The sequence below is a fragment of the Mastigoproctus giganteus genome, chromosome 5 (genome assembly GCF_048544385.1).
Source record: "Mastigoproctus giganteus isolate SK-2022 chromosome 5, ASM4854438v1, whole genome shotgun sequence".
Lineage (NCBI taxonomy): Eukaryota > Metazoa > Arthropoda > Arachnida > Uropygi > Thelyphonidae > Mastigoproctus > Mastigoproctus giganteus.
Window position 1 is genome coordinate 199,724,528 of NC_143579.1, and position 22,533 is coordinate 199,747,060.

Here is a 22,533-nt window from a genome sequence, read left to right on the forward strand (position 1 = left end):
TTTTGTCGTGCACATGCTAAAAAAATTCCCATTAATGGGCCTATTATTAGGGAAAGGGCTTTGGAGGTTGTGAAATCTATGGGAGTAAATGAGTTCAAAGCTTCTGTGGGATGGCTAGACAAGTTCAAAACTTGGCATAAAATTTCTTGGAAAACCGTAAGTGGTGAAGGTGGATCTGTTGATACTGGGGTTGTAACAGAGTGGACCATCAAATTGGAAGATTTATGCTGTGATTTTGAAGCTAAGGATATTTACAACTGTGACGAAACAGGGTTGTTTTTTAAAGCTCTTCCTGAAATAACAATGAGTCTAAAAAACTAAAAGTGCCAGGGCGGAAAAATTTCTAAGGAACGCTTGACTGTACTATTGTGTACAAATATGCTGGGAGACTGAACAACCTCTTGTTATAGGAAAACCACAAAATCCTCGTTGTTTCAAGGGCATAAAGTTGAATGTTGACTGGAAGTCTAATAAAATAGCGTGGATGACACGAGATATGTTGAGTGAATGGATAAGTCACTTTAACCAAAACATGATTCGTCAAAACAGAAAAATTATTCTTTTCATGGATAATGCTGCATCTCACCCGCACATTGAATTGTCCAACATTCAAATTGTTTTCCTGCCACCAAACACAACCGAAGAGTGTCAGCCCTTGGATCAAGGGATAATAAAAAATTTTAAACTTCACTACAGAAAACATGTTTTAAGACATATCACTGCAAACATGAACGATGTAACATGTGCAAGTGACCCTGCAAAGAAAATCAGCATCCCAGATGCAATTCAATGGATTTCCTCTTCAGTAAACGCAATTAGAAAACAAACTGCCGTGAACTGTTTTGTAAAGTCTGGCTTCTCAAATGCAAAAATTAGCATTAGCATTAGTAGAGGCATTTGATGCAAGAAAGCAAGCTTATGCAGCATCAGCAAAAAAAAAAACAAAAAAAAACCACTTCCACTTCACCCCTCTGTTCGTTCAAAATACCTGTCCAGCTGAGCCTTAAACTTATTTAGGCTATCAACCTCCACCACAAGGGATGGCAGTCTGTTCCACCAACCAACCACCCGCTGGCTAAAGGCAAATTTCCGCACGTCTATCCTACATCTGTCTTTCCTCAATTTGAATTTATGCCCTCTCAGGTGATTTTTCTTAGCTAGAGGAAGAATCCCATCAGCATTGAGCATGCTTAAACCATTCAAGGCTTTATACACCTCTATCGGATCACCTCGCTGGTGCCTAGTCTCCAGACACTGTAATTTGCAAAACTTAAGCCTTTCTTCGTAAGAGCACCCCTTTGTTCCATTCACTAATCTTGTTGCCCTTCTCTGTACTCGTTCCAGCAGCTCTACATCCTTCTTGAAATGAGGCCTCCAGACCTGTATACAGTACTCTAGGTGTGGCCTGACCATTGCCTTATACAATGGAATAATCACCTCCTTATCCCTGCTGGAAAAATTCCTGTATATCATTGACAATACTCCATGAGCTACTCTTGCAGCCCGTCTGCACTGCTCAGAGAACTTCATATCTGCCTGCACAATCACCCCCAAGTCCCTTTCATTCTCTACCACTGTCAGTGTAGTACCACAGAGGTGATACGTTGCTCTGGGGTTGCTGTTTCCCATGTATAGTACTTTACATTTGTCAATGTTAAACTTCATTTGCCACCTCTCAGCCCATCTGCTCAACCTTTCCAGATCCTGTTGCAGCAGCATAGTGTCAGTAGTGTCCTTGACAACCCTGCCAACCTTTGTGTCATCTGCAAACTTGGACATTAAGCTTGATATACCATCATCAATATCATTTATAAATACAGAAAACAATAATGGACCCAACACTGAGCCCTGAGGGACTCCACTAATAACATTAGTCCACGATGAGCAGTGTCCATTGATTACCACTCTCTGTCTTCTCCCCCTCAACCACCCCTTTATCCATAGCAGCAATTTGCCTCCAATGTCACACTGCTCCAATTTGTGTAGCAGTCTTCCATGTGCAACAGTATCAAAAGCCTTTCTAAGATCCAAGTATATAATATCAAAGTTATTCCCTGCATCCAGTTCTTTTGTGACTGCATCATAGTATCCAATCAAGTTGGTCAGGCAAGACTTCCCCTTAACAAAACCATGCTGTGTCTGAGCTATAACTGAAGTCTTGTCTAAATGATCCTGCAGTGCTTCTTTAACCAGTGCCTCCATTAATTTTCCTGGAACAGAAGTTAAGCTCACAGGTCTATAATTACTTGTGTCAGCCTTTGATCCTCCTTTGTGAATTGGGGTCACATTTGCACATTTCCAGTCTATGGGTACCTCCCCTGAGTCCAAGGAAGCTCTCATAATTATGGCTAAGGGTTTGCTTACTTCCTTTGCTGCCTCCTTTAATATAACTGGATAGATCCCATCCACCCCAGGTGCCTTTCTTGTGTTTATCTTCAACAGTTTCTCCTCCACTTTACTCCCAGTTATTTCAAGATTCTGTAGCTTACTGCTAGAGTTGAATACACCTCTGGCATTCCCCTTGCTGAATAACTCCTCATGTGTGAATGTCGATGCAAAATATTCATTTAGTTTGTTAGCTACCTGAGCAGGATCATCAACAGGTGACCCATCAATATCAAGTGGACCAATCTGATTCATCCCCTTCCTTCTAGAGTTTACATAAGTAAAGAACTCTTTGCTGTTTTTCTTTGCATCCCTTGCCAAGGATTTCTCGTAATCTGCCTTCGCCTGCCTAACCTCCTTTGTAACTTGGTTGCATATCAACTTGTATCTATCATAGGCTTCTGTGTCATGTGTTAATTTGTAAGTATCCCATGCATTTTTCTTCTCTGCCATATGCCTCATTAGTTCATCTGATTGAAGTTGTGAACAGCAATGTGAAGCAACAAGAAGAACAAGAACTTCAACATCTATTGATAACGTACGATACTTCGGCTACAAGTGACCATGGCTACAAAGATATAGACTCGAACCTCGCTACAGAAGATGGTGCTCTAGATATCAACGACATTATCATCGATATTGTTCAAGAAGTTCCTCATGAGGATGAAGAAATGGAAGGAGGTCATTCTGTCGAAGAACATATTAACGACGAACCACCGATGAAAATGGAAGCACTCATACAAATGAATCGCTTAAAAATGTTTTTCGCCGCTGAAGAAGATACTGAAGGACTTTCGATGGTTTCTTCACTCCAAACAAATGTTGAAAACAAAATTATCAGCCGGAAGAAGGTGCAGAAGAAAATAAGTGATTACTGTATGTATTTTTCTTAAGATAAAGTCATAATATGCATAGCATAATTGTATGTACATTATTTACAAAAATATTGTGCAAAACCTGTATATAATTTAATTTTACATTAAACGTTTGACGATTTTTCTTTCTTTCTTTTTTTTTTCTCCCTCAGACTTCTTGTTAGTGGACACTTCTCTCTAACGGACAAATTCTCGTTCCCCATGGCTGTCCGTTAAAGGGAAGTTTCAATGTACTTGGATTTCAGGAAAGCTTTTGATACTGTTGCTGTTATTTGGTTTTTTAGGAGCATTAGCAACTAAGGCCATATTGCTCTGGGGATATGCAGTGGTCATTCTCTGACCTTTCCGCATCTGCCGTATTTGGTGGTCACAGGCTCAAACCCCAGTCTAATCAAGAAGCGTGTGTTACACACTGTTACTCCTGCCCACCTGGCTACAGAGGAGATGATGCTGTTATGCATGGAAGACTACTGTACAAACTGGAGAAGTATGGCATTAGGGGCAAGTTGCTACAATGGATAAAATGATGATTGAGTGGAAGAAGACAGAGAGTGATAATCAATGGACACTGCTCTTTGTGGATTAATGTTATTAGTGATGTCCCTCAGAGTTCACTGTTGAGCCCATTGTTGTTTTGTATATTTATCAATATACAAACCATTTTGTATATTTATCAATATACAAAACATTTTGTATATTTATCAATATACAAAACATATAGATGAAGATATGTCAAGCTTAATGTCAAAGTTTGCAGATGATACAAAGTTTGGCATGGTTGTTAGTAACAGTAATGACAGTATGCTGCTCCAACAGGATCTGGAAAAGTTGGATAGATGGGCTGAGAAGTGGCAACTGAAGTTTAACATTGCCAAATGCAAAGTACTGCATATGATTAGCAATAACACCAGTGAAATGTACCAATTTGATTTGATTTGATTTGATTTGATTTGATTTTGGGTTTATTGGCGCAAAAACAACTAAGGTTATACTGCGCCAAGAAACGAAATGTACCAACTATGTGGTGTTACACTCAGGGTAGTGGAGAATGAAAGAGATGTGGAGGTAATTGTAAAGTCAGATATGCAGTTTTCTGAGCAGTGCAGACAGGCTACCAGAGTAGGTCATGGGGTCTTGTTAATGATATACAAGAATTTTGCAAGCAGGGATAAGAAGGTGATTATCCCTTTGTATAAGGCATTGGTCAGGCCACACCTTGAGTACTGCATATAGGTCTAGAAGCTTCATTTTAAGAAGGATGTAGAGTTGCTAGAACGAGAAGGGCAACAAGACTGGTGAAGGGAACAAAGGGGTGCTCTTATGAAGAAAGGCTTAAGTTCTGCAAATTGCAGCTTCTGGAGACTAGGCACCTGCGAGGCGATCTGATTTAGGTGTATACGGCCTTGAATGGATTGAGAAGGCTCAATGCTGATGGGATTCTTCCTCTTACTCAGATTACAAACTTGAGGGGGGCATAGATTCAAAATGAGGAAAGACAGTAGTAGAAAAGATGTGTGGAAGTTTGCCTTTGGCCAGCGGGTAGTTGATTGCTGGAACAAACTGTTGTTGTGGATTTTGGTAGCTTAAATAAATTCAAGATAGAACTAGTAGAACTAGACAAACATTTGGAATAAATGGATCAGTGAAATGGGAAGGGTTTGTTTGCTTGTTTTGGCTGATGTTGTATAAGCTTTCTTTCTTGCATCATGTGCCTCTACTAAAATGCTAATATGGTAAAACCTAAACATAAGGACAGAATCTCCCGTTGACCTGCTGATAATCCCTTAAAACGTGAGGTATCACAAACAATTATTACTGTAAACAACAATCATTACGAGTCTCACAAACAATGGCATTAAATTTCTCTCAGTGGCAAGAATGATAAATCTCAGATTTACACACTGCTTGGGCTCATAAAACTTGAATCAGCAAAATGAAAACCGTGGGATGCACCATGGCTCTTAAGAATCTGCATATTGCTGGCCTTGTTATAGGAAATATTATGTAAACTGCAGTTTAGAAAGAAAATCCATATGCTGAAAGTACCCAAACCATATTGTCAACAAGTATGCTGCATATGTTGATCAGGAAATGGAGGCTTATAGCCGAAACTTTTGGGAATAGCATATGCTGCCTTAGATCAATGGGTACACCTCAGCTCCTGTCTCTCATAGGCATTCGACAAATGCAACTTCTGCAACACTTTGACATTGTCTACACCTGAAACCATATAACCTACGAATATTAGCAAAAAGGCTTTGTGCATCGGGAATAAGCATACTGAAACAAATCCTGTCACTACTGATGAAAAGTAAAAGCATAAAATAAAACTATTAAAAATGCAGTAAAAATAAAAATATATACAGATAAACGCTAAAAGTGATAAGAACAAAGACAAAATATACATTAAGAAGATTTTGGAACAATGTGTCCCTTTATCAACTTAGAAGACGAATAATATATTTGTCTTCTAAGTTGATATATTTCACATAATATAATGATGTATGTCATATTATTAATCATATTATGTGGAATATAATGATGTATGCACGTGCTACAACAAACTAATGCACATTGAAAATGGTGGGAAAGAAAGAAAGAAAGAAAAGAAAAGAAAAGAAAAGCTACTCACACCAATAATACTTTGCTGTTTCTGAGCATTACTGGTGTCAGCAACACGTGAATTGTACCCCACATTCCAATGTTTAAATTTTGGGCAGCACACCTGATTCTCATCATCTCTCCAAATAGCTGTGGTGGGTTCCAATATTAATCATAATCATGGTACCTGCATACACCCCATTTTTATGGAAGGAATTATTTTACAACATGATGAAAGATGAACTTTAACATGGAAAATGTAAGTCAGCCTACTTCCACAGAATCTGACCGATGTGTTGCTCTTCCCCTTTTCCACGATCTGCATTGTTTGTTGTAGCATGTGTATATGTTGCACCTCTGTGGAATATAACAATGTTATCATACTTGTCTTCTAAGTTGATAATGGGACACATCACCCCAAAAGCTTCTTAATGTATATTTTATCTTTGTTATTACTGCTTTTAGTACTTTTATCACTTTCAGCATTTACCTGTACATATTTTTAATTTTTATTCTGAATCTAGGCATTGTAAGTTATTTTTAGTGTATTTTTAATAAAGTTTTATTTTATACCTTTACATTCTTTTAAGTAGTGACAATGTTTCAGTATCAGAACTTAAACTGTCATAATGCTTACAATGTGATTTTAATATGAATATTTCTTTTACTCATTTTTTGTTGTAAACAGTAAATTATTATAAGAGGAATTGTTAAAAATAAAACACGTTCAAAATTACAATAGTTCTATGAGTATTTTTAACTTTGTGCTGCTGGCTTTCCCACCGAACATGATAGCACTAATTAATTTCCATAAACATTAACAAGCAGGGGGTCACCATGCTATCACAAACACAGCAGCTGCTTTTGAAAGACTGCTTCATAATAACGTGATTATTTTGCTTTAATTATTGTTGAAGCAAAATACTCAAACCTCTGGATATACAGGGTGTCATTACAACCTTTGACAGCATTTTCTCCACTATTACAGCAGGGGGGGGGGGGGCAGAGCAAATTTACAACCATCACTTAATGATAAATTAAAAATTACTGCATTTATCGTGGCAATGGTTTGGTGTGAACTCAATACCACATCTCGGACATACATCTCACTGCTATTTTTGCATCAGCAATGTTAAAAAAAAAAAAAAAAAAAAAGGAATATAAATACAGTAGACTCTCTATTTTCCAGGATAGATGGTAAAAAACAAATCCTGGATAATCGATTTTCCGGTTAATCCAAAAATACAAAAGTCCCCGACACACGTAAGAGATATGTTCCAGGACTTCTTACTTCATCGAGTTTTATGTAACTCGGGAATGACCAGTAACATATTGCTACTATATTATTATTGACAAATCTGAATTCCGCACAATACTTGTTAATGTTTGGCCATTTTAATACATCCTTATTAGTTTAATTTTCTGATCCAAATCGATGGCTTTCCTTTTGTTGATTGATTTACTAGTAGCACTGTCACTTATTCTCTTAGTCGGCACCATGATAACGGTGAAACTGAAATTTTCTGAAAAGAACTTCACAGGGTTAAGGGGGAACACTATTATCACCTCACGCCAACTCACATTTTATTAAAGCACACATCACAATTTGCACCTTCCAGGTTACTTCACACATCACAATTTGTACCTTCTGGCTTTTCTGTTCGTGCACCTAATTATAAACAGGTAGTAAACTCAATCTTATTGCATTTGCGATAACACCGATAGTTGGAATTGTGTGGGTTTTCACGTTATTATAGTGAATTATGTCCCCTTCATTGAAATCTTCAGTCATATGTAAAAAAAAAAAAAATAAATAAATAAATAAATTGTAAGAATCTTCTCTTCTTTCCTATTTTTTTGCTTGTTACTCCGTATCTCGCTTGTGCAACTTGTGCATGCCGTGATCGTTGTTATTGATTGCTTATTTTATTTATTTATTATTTTTGTTTGTTTTAAATTTTACAATCCTAAAATTTAAAAAAAAAAAAAAAAAATTGAGTGAAAAAAAATTTACGTAAAACTGTAGTTGCATAAGTCGGGGACTTACTGTATCAAAAAATGTTCAGCAACCTATGTAAAAAAAAATAGGGCGATAGATAAAAAACTTACTTGCGTGTCCAATACGATGCTTCCCTTTATTTTTTGTGATGTCGATCTAATAGCTTCCCTTTATTTTTTCGATGTTGCGTATGGTTTGGTCACCAACATTATAATGATTCATTAGAGATTTAACAGCTGCACTGTTTTCAAACTTTTGAATAATTTCAAGTATTTGTTTAACTGAAAATGCAACTCTTATGTTTACCCATCATTTTTGAGATTTCTAAACAAAAAAAAAAAAAAAAAAAAAAAAAAATTTTACTATAAAAAAAAAAATTTTGACACCCCTGACATAAATAACAAAACAAAATTTGTCTTTTGCGCTGCAACGGAACACAACAATCGACGCGACACACTAAATCAACTAAACCTTTGGTTGCTCCCCCCCCCCTTTTGGGCAGCGGGTGTGAAGACAGCAGGGATTGCAAGATAATAGGTACACTCTCCCAATGACGACTTATAATGCCACTCGTCGCTTATTTACAACTTGCAAAATATCTGCTTATACCTATTCTAGTTATTACTTGAATTTTTTGATTTCTGGTTGATTTTTTTTTTAAATTTGGAGTCTTGAAGTGGCCCGGTTAATCCGATCCTGGTTAATTAAGAGTCTGCTGTACTCAACTTTGAAATCAGTTTTGCACACTATTCCAAATAGCATAGATATATCATTTTCTGCTATTTCACATAAATCTGATGATGATGTGAACAAGGGAAAATATTACTGAAAATGTTTCATCGCCTACCACCATTTTTTTTTTTTTTTTGGAAAAATACATTTGGGATTTCCCTGAATAAAATATGAAAATTACATCCCACGAAGATTCAGCTCAGAAAATATCAAGTTGCATCTATAGATTAATATAACATCAAATGTCACTCAGATTGTCATATTGCGCACCAATTAATCAAAAATATGCCACTGCATATTTAGCCAGATATGGCTTTATCACTGCCTGTTGTTTGTTAGTTTTGATCTTTGTTCAGTTGCTTTCTTTCTGATAGATACAGTTAGCTCTTTAATATCAAGTGAGAACTGAATTTTAAATCCCCAAAATAAGTGTTTGCTCCATTGATTAAGAAGCCATTTTCACTTTACTTTGAATGAAAAGATGGAGATCAGGGTCACACGAAAGAATATGAAAATTGAAAGAATGCTATGAAAACAGGTAGGGGCTTTTGAAAAGTATTGACTATATAGTAAATCCTTGTGGAATATTTATGATGAAATGAAAGTGACATCATTTCTTGATATGCAGCTAGGCTAGCTATAAGAAATATTGCTGCTTTTTATGTGAATGGGACAACTGAGCAATGGATGGGCATGGCATTAAGTTCAAGAATGATCCATTACACCAGTGTTTCTCAACCTGTGTTCCGCAAAAAATGCAAATTAAAAAAAAAATAAAATAATAAATCCAAGTTTTTATATATAAGCCTATCCACAATAAATCGTTGTATTAAAAAACTGTGTGCCTCACATCAAACCCAACCGTTTCACTGATTAAAATGTTATAATTGTATTTATGTTTGTTTTTATATAATTATGTTAATTTTTTATATATTTTCTTTTAAATATCATGTATTGTCACACGTGTTCAAAAAAAAGCATTTAAAACAAATAATAAGTATGCAAATAATAACTGTAGTATGCTGCAAATTTTTAGTGTCTTTAAAAGTGTGCAGCAGCAATAAAAAGGGCTGAGAAAATGTATTAGAAAAAGCATATTTCTAGGCCAAAATTAATGTGCTGTATTAGCCTCCTTAAACAGGAAAAAAGTTCTTTTACTCCAATTCATATTAAATTGGGCATAATGTGAAAAGCAACAAGAATAAGAATTGGCAGATATATTTAAAGAAAAGTGAAAAATCAGAGGGCATATTCATCAGTCCAATTAGGACACTTATGTAAGATTATATTATTATATTTGAAGCAACATTGGAAAAACCAGCCAGGAACTATTTTAAAATGACTACTCAATTTCTTAGGCAATGTTAGAGCAGAAATTTAAAGTGATGTTGGTAGAGAAATTTTGAATGAATGCCTTTAAAAAGCAGGCTGCAATAAGTATTTTTTTTTCTTTTCCCCATTGTATCTGGGAATAGGGGAAACTATTACCGAAAATGTTTCATCACCTACTTTTTTTTGGGGGGTGGGGGGAATACATTTGGGATTTCTCTGAATAAAATATGAAAATTATATCTCACGCAGATTGAGCTCAGAAAATATCAAGTTGCATCTATTGATTAATATAACACAGTAAACAGTTTAATCAAGAAATATCTATTATGGAAAAGTGCTGCTAATGAGGGGAATATGCTGGCCAACTACCACTGGACATTTAATTGGAGAAGCTCCAAATATCTATTATAAAAATGAAACAGTGAACAAAAATATTTTGTATTTGATTTTTTATATTATAGTTACAATAAAATTTCATTCTTCTATAAATATTTCAATTCCTTTCCCTTGAAAATGATAAGTGGCACAAACTTTTCAAGCTCAGATTTAAATCGAGCACATTCAAAGTTTTCAAAAATCATATTCTCCTCCTTAAAGGAGAGGAAAATTTTTTCATTCCATTGTTCAGCGCTTTGAGAGAAGGATGCTGAATATCTCTATTGACTCTGAGCCTGCTCGTAATTCCTGCATGTATAATGACAGCACCTTTTGTGCCATTAAAAATATGTCTTACAATGTTGTTAACTCTTGTCCCTGATATCAATACTCTGGCCCTATAAAACATATCCTTGTTACACAATATGTTCCATTTCTCTTAATGATTGAAACATTTAGAATTAACCTCTTCGGGGACAAGTGCCTTCTAATACAGATTATCAATCTATTCTACAGAGGTGAATGGAAGTAGTCACGAGTATTGATTCATACCACTGAGTTACTGATAAGTACCCCAATTTAATTTTTTTCAGGGCAACAACACTTTATCACAAACACATTAAGGAAGATAGCAAATTTTCATTTCTATGCTCTCTCTTTGCATCAAAAACATAAAAAGGAATTCTTTAGGTACTATACATCAGACAGAGAAAGCTCCAAACTATACACCACAGCAACAATATGAGCAATAAAACACAGGAGGAAATACCTCCTGAGTAATAACAGTTGTTACTAACTCTAACTAGTTAATGGTTAAAAAATGAAATTAAATTTACAAAAGATTTTGATACACTACAACATGCTGCAATATGCTCAATAAAACAGTGTTAAAAATATGAAGTGGTTTTTTTTCCATTTTTTTTAAGTATCCTACACTACAACTTCAAAAATATAGAATTGCAGACACTAATCAGAAATTTACAAATTCTCAATTCCCTCTATCACACATCTTTGTACTAGCACTTCAGAATGCCACAACAGAACATATAAGGAGATACCCACAGTACTAAGATCCACATTCACTGAGATAAACTGAGTCAATGTTGTTGTTGTTTGGGTTTTAGGAGCATTAGCAACTAAGGCCATATTGCTCCGGAGATATGCGGTGGTCATTCCCTGACCTTTCTGCATCCTCCGTATTTGGCTTGAGTCAAGGATATAAAAGAGGCTAAAGTGAAATTATCTCTATTCTAGCTGCCCATTATTTCACATAAATTCATTTGCCTCCCTCTTCCACATCATAAAATTACATTCAAGATCAGGGACATGTTAAACTGTTAAAATGGCTTCCCCGGAGAAGAATATTTCACCTTCAACTATGACTGTGAAAAAAGGTTCATGATTACACTGCTTTAACATATTAATCATGAGCAATCTGGTGCTATAACTTTTGGAAACACTATGCTTTCTGTGGGAGACAGTTATCTAAAAGAACATTAGATTCAGGAGGGGAACAGTGTGTTCACTGGCACATATTTCAACTAATTATCACATAATAATGATAATTTGCATAAACAATGCATTCAGTTCATTTGATACTTATGCATATTCTTATTCTCATACTCATTGAGAAATTTCTAGTACTGTTTAACACATGCCATGCAATTATCATACTTGTGTTACCTATTACTGCCAGTTTGTTAAGCAACAGTATGTCAGACCCATGGATAACAAATTTCTTTCAATACAAGACTGTATATAATATCATGTTGTATCTTATGATTAATATTCTTAAAGTTTATAAAGGAATATATTAAAAAATTCCACAAACCTTCAAACGTTTTCTGCGGACGAGTACTAAATCTGGTAAACCATAACTCTTCTGGTCTTTTAGGCTTTGTAAAAAAAAATAAGTAAATAAATAAAACAATTAATATAATACATATATAGATTTTTTTTTTTTTATATGAAACCCCATGCATGGGTTGAAGGCAAGAAAACAGAAGATACTTTTTTACATTATACTTGAATTTCTGTAATTGTAATTTTTGGGAAATACAAAAGGTAGGTTTGTTTGTTCCAGAAAACAGAAAGGAAGAAATGAGGAAAATTAAGGAAATTTAGCATGACCTTAAGAAAGCATATGTTAAGGCTATTATTCAATATAAGATTTCCTCTTGGCAAAAATCAATCTTTGGTATGGACAATAGGGATCTTTGGGGAGTAATATATAAAATAGCAAGAAACAGGTTGATATCTCCTGCCTCCAATTCTGCTTGGCATGATACTGTTAATTTCATTCTTGACTCTCTTTTCCCTCTGACAACTTGTCTGTTGACGATCCAGCATATCAGGGTTAGACAACTCAATGCTTTGTATTCACCTGGTTTGTCTATGGTATTATTTACTCTTGAGGAGGTAAAGGCTGCAATTCAAAAAATTAAACCTAATAAATGTATAGATTTTGATGCTATTAAGGGTGAATTCATAATTCAACTATTTTCCATAAATCCCAATCTGTTAGTTGACTTTTATAACAAATGTGCCTCTCAGGGTTCTTTTTCCATTATCTTGGAAATTTGCCTTGTCGAAAATCCTACAAAAGCCTGGTAAATCACCTTCACCCTGTGCCTATAGACTTATTGCTTTCTTGTCCATTTTCGGGAAGGTTTTTGAGAGACTCCTCTCCTTTAGACTTTCTGCCTTGCTTCTGCAAAATAACTGTTTTTAAAAATCAGTTTGGTTTTCCCCCCAGGTCATGGTACAGAAGATGCTTTGGTTGAGTTCACAAATTTAATTCATCTCACTACTCATACTTATACCCTTGTTTTGCTTGTTGATTTTGAGGGCACTTTTGATTCCCTATGGTGGGAAAGCATCCTCAAAAGCCTTTGCCTTCGAAGTTCGAACGGCTTTTAAAGGAACATGAATTTTACTCTTCACTTGCTTTTGCTATTTTTCTATGGTAACTTCTGGGTTCACTTGAAATCACTGCTAATAAAATCGCACTTGACTTCCATTAACTTCCAAAACTTGCAGGATGGATTTTAAAGGACATCTTTCTACCAACAGACCTCCTCTTATCAGGATTAATAATCAATCCATTCCTTTTGTTAGAATGATGAAATACAGTAGACTCCCTTAAAAATCAATTATATTACTTTCTTGCAATAATCTGTTTTTAAATTTAAATGTTTTTGAAAAAATACCACTTAAGACCCCATAAACCCTTAATCTGTCACTGGAAGTCTATTGTACAATCCTGTTCCTTAGGGATTCCTTCAATCCTTGGGCACGTGCGCATACAAACAGGTAAGTATTCATTGTTCATCAGTTGGTGCATGTTAAGTAGGTGGGCACATTGAGTTGCAATTGTTCAGTAAGTACATACATTTTTTTTTTTGCATCTATTTCAAATTTTTTAAAGTTAGTCATCATGTTAAAAATAAAACTAATTGTTTTTTCAAAATGACAAAAACTTGAACTCATCAATAAACATGAAAAAGATATAGTGTCAGCTTAAATGAAAGAGTACAATGTTTTATTATTATTATTAGCTATATGGTGTAAGGGAGCCTGAGGCTTATGCTGCACCAGCCAAAAAAAAAAAAAAAATTATTTCTGAATTACCCCGAGAGAGAGAAAACAAGAGTCAGAAGTAGATAGGAATCGCCAAGAAAGAGAAGAATGATGATATCCAGCTCAGGACCCTGGGTGTGCCAAGCCCATATTTACCAGATGTGAGCCCCTGGGCTCACATCTGGTAAATATGGGCTTGGCACACCCAGGGTCCTGATTATTTGGTTAATTTGTTTGAAAAAGAGTAAGGTTAATTTGTTTGAGAAAGAGTAAGGATTTAGTTTACCCAAGCCATTTAAAGCCTTAAACGCTTCAACCAGGTCTTGCAGGTGCATAGCTTCTAAGCAGTACAATTTGTAGATCAGAAGTATTTTATGGTAAGAGTGCCCTTTTGTGTTCTTGACTAATCTTGTAGCAGCATTAGCACATATGCAGAAGTGCCTATTTCTTCATCACGTTTGTCTGCATGTAACAATTCAGTTCCCAATGGACAAATTTGTTGAGCCACCTCAAATTTCATTAAAATGCTTTGCTAAAGTCCAAATAACCAATGTCAAAACTAGTTCTTTAGAAATATTTAACCCGACTAATCAAATAAGAGATTTCCCCTTTACAAAACCACATAGTGTTTAATTTAGAATATTGTTTCTATTTATATGCCCATGTATTATATTTTTAATTGTCTCCATGAATTACCCTACCAATGAAGTTGGACTGCTTGCTCTGCAGTTACCCACTCCATTCAGACCTTCATGGATAGGCAAAATGCTGGCACTTTCCCAAGTCAAAAGCATCTCCCCTTAGCATAACGATGCCTTCATGCCTTCAGAATGAATTTTAATAGTTAAATGCACTCTCTCTCACACTACCTGCCTCAAAATTACTGAGTATATTGTCACAAACACCAGTAGCCTTATGTGCCATTAGGGTTGAAAATTTTTGTAATAAGCAGTGTTCTATAATTTTGATATCACTAATATCATACTGCTTGGCTTCACTAGTAATTTCTCTTGGCTATGAAAGATCTTTTGTCTATAAATATCAATGCAAATAGTCAATCCATGATCTATAACAAAAATTAATAATAATAATAAAATAAATAAATAAAAACATGAGAAAAAAGCAAAAATTTATATGCACAAACAGAGAACATTTCATATCTGCACATCCGCCATATTTCCCATTTATTCCTGTTATCAGTGCAAGGGAACAAACATAATATCCAGTGCTCCAGCTACAATATAGGACATATGTAGTTCCTACCATGGAAGCTCATAATATTGTTTACAATATTTCTTGTGGTGGGTGCAATTCACTTATATTGGCCAGGGGCTAACATCTGGTGAGTATGGGCTTGGCACACCCAGGGTCCTGAGCTGGATATCATCATGTCTTTCCTGGTGAGTCTACCTCTCTCTCTCTCTCTCTCTCTCTCTCTCTCTCTCTCTCTCTCTCTCTCTCTCTCTCTCTGAATTCAGATTTTTTTTTTTTTTTTTTTGCCTGGTGAGCATAAGGTGCAAAGAAGCCTCAGGCTTCTTTGCACCTTATAGCTAATAATAATATATAGCATATGAATCACTTATACAATATGTATGGGAAACAAACAAAAAAAAACCCTAAATAAAAAATAATTGATGAATTTCTGTTAGTCTGATTTTAACCATGGCAAATATGCAAATCGCTTAAAGTGCTGTGGCAGCCGTGTTTTGTCAAAAAAAAAAAAAAAAAAGAAAGAAAAGAAAAGAAAAGAAAAAAAAAACTACCAGAGAAATGAAAATGACAATTTTGGTAAACAAATTGTCAACATACTCAACACACTCATTGGCCAACACACTCAACATCCCAAGGCTCACTGATGAAAGGAGACATAACAATCAAGCTCATGACCAGTCTCATCTCCTCTCCCTCCTTTTGGGATAACTATGCATGGAGGATCCCAGTGGCACATCTGCGAGCAACTCAGCCCACTTCAAACATGCCTTAATCTGTCAGACTGGTTTCTTTCTCAGCAGATGTTATTATGAGTACAGGACCTAGATGTAGACTTCAACAAGTTTAGTCAGAATCAACAATACAGAAAAATGCTTCGTAGTGGGTGGCCAAAGCCACCACTACTATAACATGAATCTCGAGCAATGTATACTCTTACTCAATTCAATGTATATTCTTATATTATGCATTTTGTAACTAATGGTCTGTACACTCAATGTTTCCTATATATAGTACATTCAATTAATTTTTTAATTACTTATTAAAATTACGAGCCATTTCCAGTTCCAATATCCATGCAAACAATCAATGATGATGGCATAGCCTGGAGAAATTTGGTGGTTCTCCTCCCAGTGTTCAGCTACAGCAGATTTCCTATAGTCTGCAGCCTTTATTGTGGTAACATGTTTCCCCCCCCATATGATCCTTAAACCTGCATTTTTGTCTCTCCAACATAGCACTCAACTCCAGTGATGCTGCCATTGTTGATCATTCACATAGCTGGAAATAGCTCGAGAGCTTGTGGATTTGTTCCTCGGAACATAATACCATCACAATAGAGATAGGGCAATTCATATTCATCCCTTCTTTGAAACCTTAATTCTTGGACAGGATGAATGGTTCTGCCTGGGATGCTCCAGAGCCATTCCTAGTGTTCATGCATGTGTGGAAGATGATAATGGCCAAGCTCCTACAGTAATACATGCTGTGAGCCGTGATCCTGCTGATGGGATATGCCATGACAGTCAAGTTTTACTGTTGATAAAGGAGGCAGTCGCCTTTGAAAGCTACAGTTGTTTATTACTTTTAATTTAAAATATTTTTTGTATATTTCATTTTATCTATCATTTTATCACTTTTAACTCTACAGTTTTTAGTGTAATTTATTTTTACAACAAAATTTTATTGTCTTATTTTATCTTATTATTATTTTAATAAAGTTTCAGTCATAGATGGTTGATGAATTCAAATGCAGTTATTATAAGACCTCCTCCCATACATAGTACACTCCATTCAATGCCTCTTGTGGTCTTCTGCCAAAAGAATGTCAGAAGTATTTTGAACAGTCCTGATGCCAAGAAAAAAAAGTGACAGGTCCTGTTGGTATCTCTCCACTTGTTCTCAAAACCTGTGGTCCCAAGTTTACTCCTATTCCATGTTGCCTTTTTACACTTTATTCCAATAGTATTTTCCCTTCTGCTTGGAAATTTGGTCATATCTATCCAGTTCCTAAAAAGGGTGACAAATCCCTTCCATCCAATTATCATCCCATTGCACTTCTACTCTTTCTAAAGTAATGAACAAATCTATTATCCACCAACTCCTAAACTATCTAGAAACCTTCCATCTGATCAGTATGGATTCCCTCTGTGTCAATCCACTGGCGATATACTGTCTCATGTTACTGATCTATGGATAAATTCAATGGAAAAGTTTGGTGAAACTCAAGCAGTCGCTCTTGACATTTCAAAGGCTTTTGATCGTTTTTAGCATAAAGGTCTTATAAATAAGCTTCCACCTTATGGTTTGCCAACTGTTTTTTTTGTAATTTGGTATCTAGTTTTCTCTATGACTGCTCTCTGCAGGTGATGGTTGACAGCTGTCTTCTAACTTTTCCATTAATGCAGGTGTTCCCCAAGGTTCAGTTCTTTCTCTCACTCTTTTCTTCCTCTTGTATATTAATGATTGTCTCCCACTAACTGGAAATTCTATTCACATTTTTTCTGAAATTGTGAAAGAAATAGCACATTTCATTCCACCTTCCAGTTTGAGAAACCTTGCCCTGCAAAAACAGCTTCAGCTTCTCAAATATCCACTATCAGTGGGGCAAAGATAATGTAATTGATTTCAATCCTTCCAAAACACGGTCCTGTCTTACAAAAAGGTTTCTTCTTGCTTATCTTTGATGACACTCAGATTTCAAGACAAGATCATATGTCTCTTTTAGGGATTACCCTGACTTCTAATTTCTCTTAGCATAAGCACATCACAAATATTGCTTTCTCTGCAGCTAAGAAAATGGGTTTTCTCTTTTGTTCTCAGCATTACTTTTCTTCCAAATAGCTACCTACTCTGTACAAATCTCATAGCTACCTACTCTGTACAAATCTCGAATCCTCCCTACCATGGAATATTGTTCCCACATCTGTGGTGGTGCCCCAAAAACGTCTCTCAAGTGTCTAAATTCCACTCAAAGGAGGGCAGCTAGGTTAATTGATAATACATCTTTAGCAAAGTCTCTGTTCTGTCTCATGGATGTTCTGTTTCTTATGTATGCATTTTCTATAGATACTTCCATGGGCACTGTTCTGAAATGGCTTCTACAATTCCCGCTCTCTTTTAAAAACCAGTCTGATGATGATGTGCCGCAACCAGTCAGCATCCTTTTACTGCCCAACTTCAAACTCGCAGAACCAACTTTTCTTCTTCCTCATTTATTCTTTTGACTTTTGTTTTCTGGATCAACCTCCCTTCATAGATATTTCCTGAAAATTACAATGTACAGAAATTCAAGTCTACTGTCAAGAAGTATCTTCTTTCATCTTCTCAATCTTCAAGACATGCACAGTACTAAGTACTATAGCTTCTAATACCGATCATGCTTGGGGTTTTTATAAAAAAAAAAAAAAAAAAAAAAAAAAAACCATCTTTTATGTAGCTTCCTACACTTCCCGTTTTACTTATTCTCTTGTTTATTTCCATATCTAATCTTCTGTCTTCATTAAAAACTGTTCCCAATGCACAGAATTAACTTGTTCTAGTTTTTGGTTATTTAATGTACAATTAAATTTTTTTTTTGTCTCTCCTAGCATTCATGATTTTTGTTTACATGCAACTAATTTTCATGAAAAATTCTCTACAACCTTTATCTAATTTATTCAGCAATTCTTGAAACCTAGAAGATAGATACCTATTTAACAGCACAATATCACTTTTGTTACATAATAATGATACAGTTTTTAAATTTTCCACGTTGTCAGTATTTACATTCTTTTATTAAATAGTCCCCAAAAATTATAAATAAAAGTGAAAATAAGCTGCAACCTTGTCTTAGGCCAAGTTAAACATTTTTCCAGTGATTTCCTTAATTGTCAAGGCACATTTGTTATTCTTATGCAAACTGTTTATTTCCCTTAAAAAGATGGTCTTTTCTCTATATTATAATTTTCTTAGTGCATTAGTAACTAATGGGGCGTGAGCTAGATTCAACAAGGTGAGCTAATAAATTGGGATACTTATTGGTTGCTATCAGCAACCAATAAGTATAAGCAACCAGGGGCTTAGTGGGGAACAGGTATCCTGTGTGTTATCAGACACTCAGCCTACAACACTGATGGATCCAATATCTCTCTATTACAGAAGATTTAGGAGAAGTCCGGTTGGCCTGCCTCCCTAAAATCCACTCATGCACACCTTCTCGATGGTAAGCCCTGTTACGTCACTTAGGTGGCAACAAACGTGTAGAGTGGTTCTCTTCAAGACGCCTGGTCAGCGTGAAGAGGAAAAGACCAAACCCTCCAGCATATGAGAGCACAACAATACAAATGGCCCTCAGTCCCCAGCAGCTTTCACTCTCCCTCTTACAGCAGCGAGAGGATCAGAGTGGAAGCAGAGGGTGCTAAGAATCTCTGGGTACGACCAGGCTGCCATGCACGAAAACTGAACTTGGCCTGTTATAACGTACGATCACCCATCAGTGAAGACAGGATATTAGAGCTGGAAAAGGAATTAGAAAATGTGAATTGGAATATCATCGGTTTGGCTGAAACAAGAAGAAGAAATGAATCACTTATAAGTTTATCAAGTGGAAATCTGCTGTACACCAATGGAAACAGTGAAAGGAGTGAAGGTGGAGCTGGGTTTCTGGTCCATAAAGATTTTAAAAACAACATTTTGGAATTCAAAAGTACATCACCAAGGGTGTCAAGACTAATACTCAAGATTTCTAAGAGGTACAAGCTAAAGATTATAATGATTTATGCACCAACATTGAGCCATGATGAAGAAGAGGTTGAAGAAATGTACACCGAAATTGAGTCTTCTAGATGAGCAGAAAACCCACTACACTATTATTATGGGGGACTTCAATGCTAAGGTTGGAAAAAGGCAAAACAGCGCAGAAAGAGGAACTATAGGAAATTTTGGAATTGGTGAAAGAAATAAAAGATGTGAAAGACTTGTGGAATTTGCAGAATCTCAAGGACTGTCAGTAATGAACACTTTTTTCAAGAAAAGGGTGAACAGAAAGTGGACATGGAAGAGTCCAAATGGATTAACAACTAATGAAATCGACTTCATCCTCACTAACAGAAGATATATTGTGAATGATGTTACCGTCCTGAATAAGGTAAAAGTTGGAAGTGATCACAGAATGGTAAGATGTACACTTGATATAAATGTAGGAAAGGAAAGGAAAAAACTGACTTGAGTAAATAATACAAAGGTCTTTGAGATAACAGAGGAGGAGAAAAAGCAGTATGTACTGGAACTTAAGAACAAGTTTGAGCTTCTGCAGACTGCTCAGGACCAAGATATCAACGAGGAATATTACAACTTTCTGAAAGTGATAAAGCCCAAGAAACCTATAGGGAAACAGAAATCCAAAGAAGAAAAAATTAGTCAAGAAACACTTGTCATGATGAACCGAAGATGACAAATGAAGAGCAAGAAAAACACTGACAGGGAGAAAATTGAGTATACTGAGTTATGCAAAGCCATTAGAAAGAGACTCAGAGAGGATATAAGAAGATTTAACACAAGAAAACAACAAGCATTAAGGGAAAACAAAGGATTTAAATCAGCAGCCATGAGCAGTAAATACAGAAAGACAAATGATACTGAAACTGAAGAATAGCGATGGTGTACTTATAAACAGCAGAGAAGGCATAATTCAAATAGCAGAAGACTACTATAGAGAATTATACAAGGAGCGAGGGAATGATACCAGCAGTGGGGAAGATGGATTGCAAAGTAGCAACACATACGACATACCCCATATTCTTCCTGATGAGGTAGAACATGCATTGAAGAAAATGAAGAATCTGAAAGCCCCGGGGGAAGATGAAATTACTGTAGAGTTGTTAAAATTGGGAGGAAGAGACATAACAAAAAAACTGGCAAGGCTCTTCACAAAGTGCATTAGAAAAGGTGTGATGCCTAAGCAGTGGAATAATGCAATCATAGTTTTGCTGCATAAGACAGGAGATAAATCAGAAATTGGAAATTATAGACCAATTAGCTTATTATCCCACATCTACAAGTTGTTCACAAGGGTCATTACTAGAGAGTACCTTTCTAACAGATTAGAAAGAATACTTGATGAGAATCAACCGAAAGAGCAAGCTGGCTTTAGGACAGGATTCTCAACTATGGATCACCTTCACGTAATATCACAGCTAATGGAGAAAACAAATGAATATAAAACACCATTATGCCTGGCATTTGTGGATTATGAAAAGACATTTGACTCCATACAGCATAAGGCAATGTTTCGGGCACTGGAAAGACAAGACATAGATACTCCATATATTATGATTTTGAAGAAAATATATGAGAGTGCTACCTCCTTTATAAGACTAGACAAAGACAGTAGGAAATTTAAAATCAAGAAAGGAGTTCGACAAGGAGACACAATATCTCCGAAGCTGTTTACTGCTGCCCTTGAGGAAGCTTTCAGAAGATTAGACTGGTCGCAGAAAGGAGTCAATGTGAACGGAGAGTACCTAAACCATTTAAGATTTGCAGATGACATTGTGGTTATAAGCCACGATCCCAAAGAATTAGAGGAAAATCTTAATCAGTTATGCACAGTTAGTAAGGATTTTGGACTAAAGATGAATATGGCTAAAACAAAAGTAATGATGAACAAGTATGCCACAGAAAGGGAAATAATGATTGAAGGAGCAGTAATTGAAAAGGTGGAGTCATATACTTATCTGGGACAAGTTATTAGCTGTAATAATGATAAATGGCTGGAAGTCAAGAGAAGAATAAATTTTGGATGGATAGCATTCAGGAAATATAGTCACATACTGAAGAGCAATGTCCCAGTTTGTCTGAAACGTAAAATAATGAATCAATGTATACTCCCCACCATGATTTATGGAAGTGAAACTTGGGCACTCACCAAAAGAATGGAAGAGAAGCTGAGAACTACACAGCGAAGAATGGAACAAATTATATTGGGAATCAGACTGTTAGATAAGAAGAGAAACACATGGATTAGGCAGCAAACCCAAGTAAAGGCCATTCTTATCAAAACTAAACTAAAATGGTCTTGGGCAGGACACATAGCTCGAAGACATGATGACAGATGGACTAAGAAAATAACAGAATGGTACCCAAGAGGAGCTAGAAGAAAACCTGGAAGACAAAGGCGGAGATGGATAGATGAAATTCACGAGTTTTTGGGCAGTAAATGGATGGCCAGTGCTCAAAACAGAAGGAACTGGAAAGTTGCTGGAGAGGCCTTCATCCTGCAGTGGATTGAAAATGGCTGATGATGATAATCAGCAAACAATAACAATGATCAGCAACTACAGCAATGTAACTCTCACCTACTATATCATTCATTGTTTGATCTTAACTGGTATGAAACAGGGTAGCATTATTTCCTGTATAATACTGAATATGAAGGATGGCCTTGATTTACCTTTTGTTCTCAAT

At 35.9% G+C, this 22,533-nt stretch overlaps 1 protein-coding gene across 1 annotated transcript in view; it reads right to left on the reverse strand.

Annotated features, from left to right (window-relative positions):
• The window catches only part of LOC150085996 (two pore channel protein 1-like), a 312,161-nt gene that overhangs the window by 159,778 nt on the left and 129,850 nt on the right, over window positions 1–22,533 (reverse strand). Inside the window, exon 12 of the mRNA XM_090374763.1 lies at window positions 12,131–12,194. Within this exon, the coding sequence (XP_090230889.1) occupies window positions 12,131–12,194 (64 nt within the window). The remainder of the gene's footprint in view (window positions 1–12,130; window positions 12,195–22,533) is intronic.